Source organism: Procambarus clarkii, chromosome 35, assembly GCF_040958095.1.
Source record: "Procambarus clarkii isolate CNS0578487 chromosome 35, FALCON_Pclarkii_2.0, whole genome shotgun sequence".
In the NCBI taxonomy this organism is placed as follows: Eukaryota; Metazoa; Arthropoda; class Malacostraca; order Decapoda; family Cambaridae; genus Procambarus; species Procambarus clarkii.
The window spans coordinates 32,606,567-32,614,066 of record NC_091184.1 but is presented as its reverse complement, the minus strand read 5'-3'; the positions used below and the strand labels follow the sequence as shown (position 1 = coordinate 32,614,066).

General features: G+C 51.1%; 1 protein-coding gene across 1 annotated transcript in view; it reads right to left on the bottom strand.

The window, feature by feature from the left end:
- The window catches only part of LOC123768575 (zwei Ig domain protein zig-8), a 111,232-nt gene that overhangs the window by 37,001 nt on the left and 66,731 nt on the right, over positions 1-7,500 (bottom strand). The window contains exon 2 of the mRNA XM_069336273.1: positions 1,711-1,964. Within this exon, the coding sequence (XP_069192374.1) occupies positions 1,711-1,964 (254 nt within the window). The remainder of the gene's footprint in view (positions 1-1,710; positions 1,965-7,500) is intronic.

Sequence of the window (7,500 nt, the reverse complement as noted above, 5' to 3'; positions counted from 1 at the left end):
GTGGAAGCTGGAAACTCAGACGAGTCATAGAGATGTTAGAAAGTTTTCGTTTAGCGTGAGAGTAGTGGGGAAATGGAATGAACTATAGGAGCACATTGTGGAAGTAAACACTATTCATAGCCTTGAAGCTAGGTATGATGGAAAAGGGCAGAAGTCATTGTTTTAAACTACCGGTGGCTAGAAAGGGAGATCCTAGAGCCAACGCTCGATCCTGCAGGTACAAATAAGTGAGCACACACACACACACACACACACACACACACACACACACACACACACACACACATACACACACACACACACGCGCGCGCGCGCGCGCGCGCTCTCCATTCCAGCATCCTTTCAAACCCTTTTTTTCCTCTTGATAAATAATCAAACCACAGTTTCCAACAGCATACCACAACACCTTACGAGCCAAACCATTCACCCCATCACCCTGCGTCTTACAAATCCCTCCCCATCCCCCCCACCCCCCCCCTCCTTCCCTTCTTCGACCCATCATTCCCCGTTACCCCCTCCCCTTGCCCCGTCTCCCCAAGTGCCAACAGCTAGAGTGAGCCCCACACCTAATATATAAGAGCCCCGTCACCCTCACTGGGTCCCCAGTAAATAAGCGGACTCAGACCATATTTCCTGGGGAGGGCGTCGGTCAGTCATCCATCACGGAGGGGGGAGTGGGGAGGGGGGGAGGAAGGAGAAGGGGGGAGGATTGGGGGTAGGGGGGGGATAGGGTGGGAAAAGTTTCACAAGTGGAGCGCCATTACACCTCCAGCGGCGGCTTGGGGAATCAATCATCAAGTCAGGACGTGAGGCAGACGGAAGTGGTGGGGAGGGGGTAGGTGGTCGTGGGGAGAGGGATAGAGAGAAGGGGGGAATGGGGAAGGATGTTGGGGTAGAGGGGTTAAGAGAGAGAGAGAGAGAGAGAGAGATTCGGCGCTTAAAAGCTCCATCTATATAAGTTTAAATATGTGTACTCACCTTATTGTACTCACCTAATTGTGCTTGCGGGGGTTGAGCTCTGGCTCTTTGGTCCCGCCTCTCAACCGTCACTCAACAGGTGTACAGGTTCCTGAGCCTACTGGGCTCTATCATATCTACATTTGAAACTGTGTATGGAGTCAGCCTCCACCACATCACTTCCTAATGCATTCCACATCTAATGCATACAAATGTAATATGTGTGTGTGTGTGTGTGTGTGTGTGTGTGTGTGTGTGTGTGTGTGTGTGTGTGTGTGTGTGTGTGTGTGTGTGTGTGTGTACTCACCTATTTGTGCTTCCGGGGGTTGAGATCTGGCTCTTTGGTCAGAGTGTGTGAGTACATATCACCCATATTGATACGGGCTCCATGATGGGTGAGTACATGTATATGTCGAAATACAAATAAAATACGTTAAGTAATGATACTTAACCAATATATATATATATATATATATATATATATATATATATATATATATATATATATATATATATATATATATATATATATATATATATATATATATATATATGTTGGGTCTTCTAGGTTAGGTATGGGCTTCACCTAAACAGTAAATATGCACCTAAGAATTAACCAACTATTGTGGTTAGCATTTTAGAAAAGGTCAATAGTTCGACCTATGGGGTGAGTGGGAGAGGGTTGTTCTAGATACAAGCCTAATTACAGGATCCCTGCACCCACACACGGGTCATTAAGTCTTCACTACTCACCATTTCGTCTCCAAGCAAGTGTGTGTAGCACTTGATAGTGACACTGCCGCCAACCTGTGCGAGGACCTCCGTGTTGTTTTGCTGGGCAGGGGTGATGCGGGACAGGTTGGTAGCCCTGCCTCTGGGCACCACTCCACCACTAATTCCAGCGCCTCTTCTCGAGTGCCTCCTGTGTAGAGTGTCAGAGAGTGCCATGGGGCCTTGTAGGTGACTTCCGTGTGGAGCTCCTGAGTCATGGCGTCGCCTGTTTACACCTGTGATGAAGGGTGTTTGTGGTTAGGTACCTGTTATCTCTCTATCTTGTCTATTTAACTATCTAGATCTATCTACCTCGTATCTACCTAGATTTACCTAGATCTATCTACCTCGTATCTACCTAGATCTATCTACCTCTCTCATATATATATGTATGCCTAAGTATCCACGTAGGAAAATGAAACGAAAATTCTGAACGTTTTCGTATTTTACTTAAAAATGTGTTCAAATAGAAAACGTACAGAAGTTTCGTTTCATTTTTACTTTGTGGGATATTAACGCATAGCTGAATCACGCTTGCTTCTCTCTCTACCTCTCTCTCTCTCTCTCTCTCTCTCTCTACAAAGATGCAAAGTTATTTTTGACTCAAATTATAAAGTTTGCCTACATTGCTTATTGTGTCTTGAATACATAACATTACATATATATATCAGTGGAAACTGGAGTCACCAAAGTATCACTAAGGCGTAAGAAGAGACATTATTAATTATACGAGTCGTATATATATATATATATATATATGGGCCGGACTATAAGAGGAAGTTGTCAAGGTCACTTGTATGTAATTAAACCAAGATGCAAGAACACTACTTGGAGGAACAGGATCCCTAAGGCAGGAAATAATCAAGAGGATATACAGTCCTATATTAAGTGAAACATGTCAGAATGAAAACTATACCGGCCAATCTTCCACTTATCAATTCCTGTGCGATCCACACCCCCTATTCATTGTCTCTTTCTCTCTTCTCCTTCGCTTTTCACTGTTTTATCTGTTCTTTCCTCCTGGTGCTGCTTCTGTCACCTACTTCTGCTAATATTTCTGCCCCCACTTCTTCTGATCTTCTGTTTGAACTGTTTCATACAGTTTCTTGTTATTTTTCTATCCATCCCTCCTCTCCTACCTCTTCTACGGGCTCACCATAGCCCGTGCTGCTTGGAACTGTTTGTTCCAAGTAGCGAATCTTTAACAACAACAACATCCTAAATCTTTATCTTTTCTCTAGCTTTTCCCTCATCTGCTCCATTGCCCTTTCTCCTTCCCAATCCTCTTCGATTGCTTTATTCCCTTTCTTCCTCTTTCTTTCCACTCTCATTTTCAGCCTTGCACCCCCCCCCCCCCTCACGCCCCCTCTTTCGACTTCCTTATGGAGCTGTCAGAAACAAGAGGCACCAACAACAACAACACGAGAGATTCCAGTAGCAATTTCACGCACGAAGGAGATCCCCAAGACAGCCTGGGAAGGAACCAATACCAACAAATAAGTATACAACATCTCCTTGCAAATCCCCATTCCGCTGCTGCCCCCCCCCCTTCCCCCCCTTCCCTCTCTTTCCCACCTTTCTCTCTACTTTCTCTCCTTGCTTCCAAACCCTCAATTCTCTGAGCTCCTTCATCCCGTCTCTATGGCCCTTTCTTGTAGCTTTTTCTTGCCTTCTTCGTTTAATGCTTCTCCCTGCTCTGTCTTCAAAAATGACTCAAGACAACTCAAGAAAACAGGCTGGTTGGGTGACTTGGCAGTCTAATGATTTGGCACTGACAGTTGATCTCACACACACTAGGGGGCCTCGTAGCCTGGTGGATAGCGCGCAGGACTCGTAATTCTGTGGCGCGGGTTCGATTCCCGCACGAGGCAGAAACAAATGGGCAAAGTTTCTTTCACCCTAAGTGCCCCTGTTACCTAGCAGTAAATAGGTACCTGGGAGTTAGTCAGCTGTCACGGGCTGCTTCCTGGGGTGTATGTGTGGTGTGGGGGAAAAAAAAAGTAGTTAGTAAACAGTTGATTGACAGTTGAGAGGAGGGCCGAAAGAGCAAAGCTCAACCCCCGCAAAAACACAACTAGTAAACACACAACTAGTAAACACACACACACACACACACACACACACACACACACACACACACACACACACACACACACACACACACACACACACACACAGATACTTAATACCCCAGACACAACACATAAAAACTAGGAAAGAATATAAAGTTGACACAAGAGGTCTTTATGTCCATCGGGGCCACGATTACTTCACACGTCTCGGGCAGCAGATGTGGCAACACAGCAGCAGCAGGATGTGTCAACACAGCAGCAGCAGGATGTGTCAACACAGCAGCAGCAGGATGTGTCAACACAGGAGTAGGATGAAGCAGCAGAAAACGGAGATACAGAAGAAATGGTAAACTATCTAAAATTTACGTGCGTGCGTGCGTGCGTGTGCGTGGGTGTCTGGTGCTTTTGGCACCTCTTCGTTTACAACCAAACTTGTATTTATTTTTACAACCACGACACGCACAAACTGTTTTGTTTACCGCCAAGTCAAAAAAAAAAAAAATCAGTATTTCTGTCCCCGTCTCGAGTGTGAAAAATGATTTCTTTGAAGTTACATCGAGTTTCTTCCCCCCAAAACCTCTCACAGTCCATGCTCCCTCCCTCACACTCCATGCTCCCTACCTCACCCTCCATGCTCCCTACCTCACCCTCCATGCTCCCTACCTCACACTCCATGCTCCCTACCTCACCCTCCATGCTCCCTCCCACACACTCCATGCTCCCTACCTCACCCTCCATGCTCCCTACCTCACACTCCATGCTCCCTACCTCACACTCTATGCTCCCTACCTCACCCTCCATGCTCCCTACCTCACACTCCATGCTCCCTACCTCACACTCCATGCTCCCTACCTCACACTCCATGCTCCCTACCTCTCACAGTCCATGCTCCCTACCTCACCCTCCATGCTCCCTACCTCACACTCCATGCTCCCTACCTCACACTCCATGCTCCCTCTCTCACCCTCCATGCTCCCTACCTCTCACAGTCCATGCTCCCTACCTCACACTCCATGCTCCCTACCTCACACTCCATGCTCCCTACCTCACACTCTATGCTCCCTACCTCACACTCCATGCTCCCTACCTCACACTCCATGCTCCCTCTCTCACCCTCCATGCTCCCTACCTCTCACAGTCCATGCTCCCTCTCTCACCCTCCATGCTCCCTACCTCACACTCCATGCTCCCTCCCTCACCCTCCATGCTCCCTCCCTCACACTCCATGCTCCCTCCCTCACCCTCCATGCTCCCTCCCTCACCCTCCATGCTCCCTCCCTCACACTCCATGCTCCCTACCTCACACTCCATGCTCCCTACCTCACACTCTATGCTCCCTCCCTCACCCTCCATGCTCCCTCCCTCACCCTCCATGCTCCCTCCCTCACACTCCATGCTCCCTACCTCACACTCTATGCTCCCTCCCTCACACTCCATGCTCCCTACCTCACACTCTATGCTCCCTCCCTCACACTCCATGCTCCCTACCTCACACTCTATGCTCCCTCCCTCACACTCTATGCTCCCTCCCTCACACTCCATGCTCTCTACCTCACACTCCATGCTCCCTACCTCACACTCTATGCTCTCTCCCTCACCCTCCATGCTCCCTCCCTCACACTCCATGCTCCCTACCTCTCACAGTCCATGCTCCCTACCTCACACTCTATGCTCCCTCCCTCACACTCCATGCTCCCTACCTCACACTCTATGCTTCCTCCCTCACACTCCATGCTCCCTACCTCACACTCCATGCTCCCTACCTCTCACACTCCATGCTCCCTACCTCACACTCCATGCTCCCTCCCTCACACTCCATGCTCCCTACCTCACACTCCATGCTCCCTACCTCTCACACTCCATGCTCCCTACCTCACACTCCATGCTCCCTCCCTCACACTCCATGCTCCCTACCTCTCACACTCCATGCTCCCTACCTCTCACACTCCATGCTCCCTACCTCACACTCCATGCTCCCTCCCTCACACTCTATGCTCCCTCCCTCACACTCCATGCTCCCTACCTCACACTCCATGCTCCCTACCTCTCACACTCCATGCTCCCTACCTCACACTCCATGCTCCCTCCCTCACACTCCATGCTCCCTACCTCACACTCCATGCTCCCTACCTCTCACACTCCATGCTCCCTACCTCACACTCCATGCTCCCTACCTCACACTCCATGCTCCCTACCTCACACTCCATGCTCCCTCCCTCACCCTCCATGCTCCCTCCCTCACACTCCATGCTCCCTACCTCACACTCCATGCTCCCTACCTCTCACACTCCATGCTCCCTACCTCACCCTCCATGCTCCCTCCCTCACACTCCATGCTCCCTACCTCACAGTCCATGCTCCCTACCTCACCCTCCATGCTCCCTACCTCACACTCCATGCTCCCTACCTCTCACACTCCATGCTCCCTACCTCACCCTCCATGCTCCCTCCCTCACACTCCATGCTCCCTACCTCACAGTCCATGCTCCCTACCTCACCCTCCATGCTCCCTCCCTCACACTCCATGCTCCCTACCTCACAGTCCATGCTCCCTACCTCACCCTCCATGCTCCCTCCCTCACACTCCATGCTCCCTACCTCACAGTCCATGCTCCCTACCTCACCCTCCATGCTCCCTCCCTCACACTCCATGCTCCCTCCCTCACCCTCCATGCTCCCTCCCTCACTTCATGCCCACAGGCCAAGCAACAGCTGACAAAGACATCAAAATATTATCAAGGTTCCCCACAAGGACCTGCAACCTATTTCATCACACAGCACCACACAGCACAGCACCACACCACACAGCACCACACAGCACAGCACCACACAGCACAGCGCCACACAGCACAGCACCACACAGCACAGCACCACACAGCACACCGCCACACAGCACAGCACCACACAGCACAGCACCACACAGCACCACACAGCACCACACAGCACCACACAGCACAGCACCACACCACACAGCACCACACAGCACAGCACCACACAGCACAGCGCCACACAGCACAGCACCACACAGCACAGCACCACACAGCACACCGCCACACAGCACAGCACCACACAGCACAGCACCACACAGCACCACACAGCACCACACAGCACCACACAGCACCACACAGCACCACACAGCACAGCACAGCACAGCACCACACAGCACACCGCCACACAGCACAGCACCACACAGCACAGCACCACACAGCACAGCGCCACACAGCACACCGCCACACAGCACAGCACCACACAGCACCACACAGCACCACACAGCACAGCACAGCACAGCACCACACAGCACAGCACCACACAGCACAGCACCACACAGCACAGCACAGCACAGCACAGCACAGCACCACACAGCACAGCACCACACAGCACAGCACCACACAGCACAGCACCACACAGCACAGCACCACACAGCACACCGCCACACAGCACAGCACCACACAGCACAGCACCACACAGCACAGCACCACACAGCACAGCACCACACAGCACAGCACCACACAGCACAGCACCACATAGCACAGCACCACACAGCACAGCACCACACAGCACCACACAGCACACCGCCACACAGCACAGCACCACACAGCACAGCACCACACAGCACAGCGCCACACAGCACACCGCCACACAGCACAGCACCACACAGCACAGCACCACACAACACAGCACCACACAACACCACACAGCA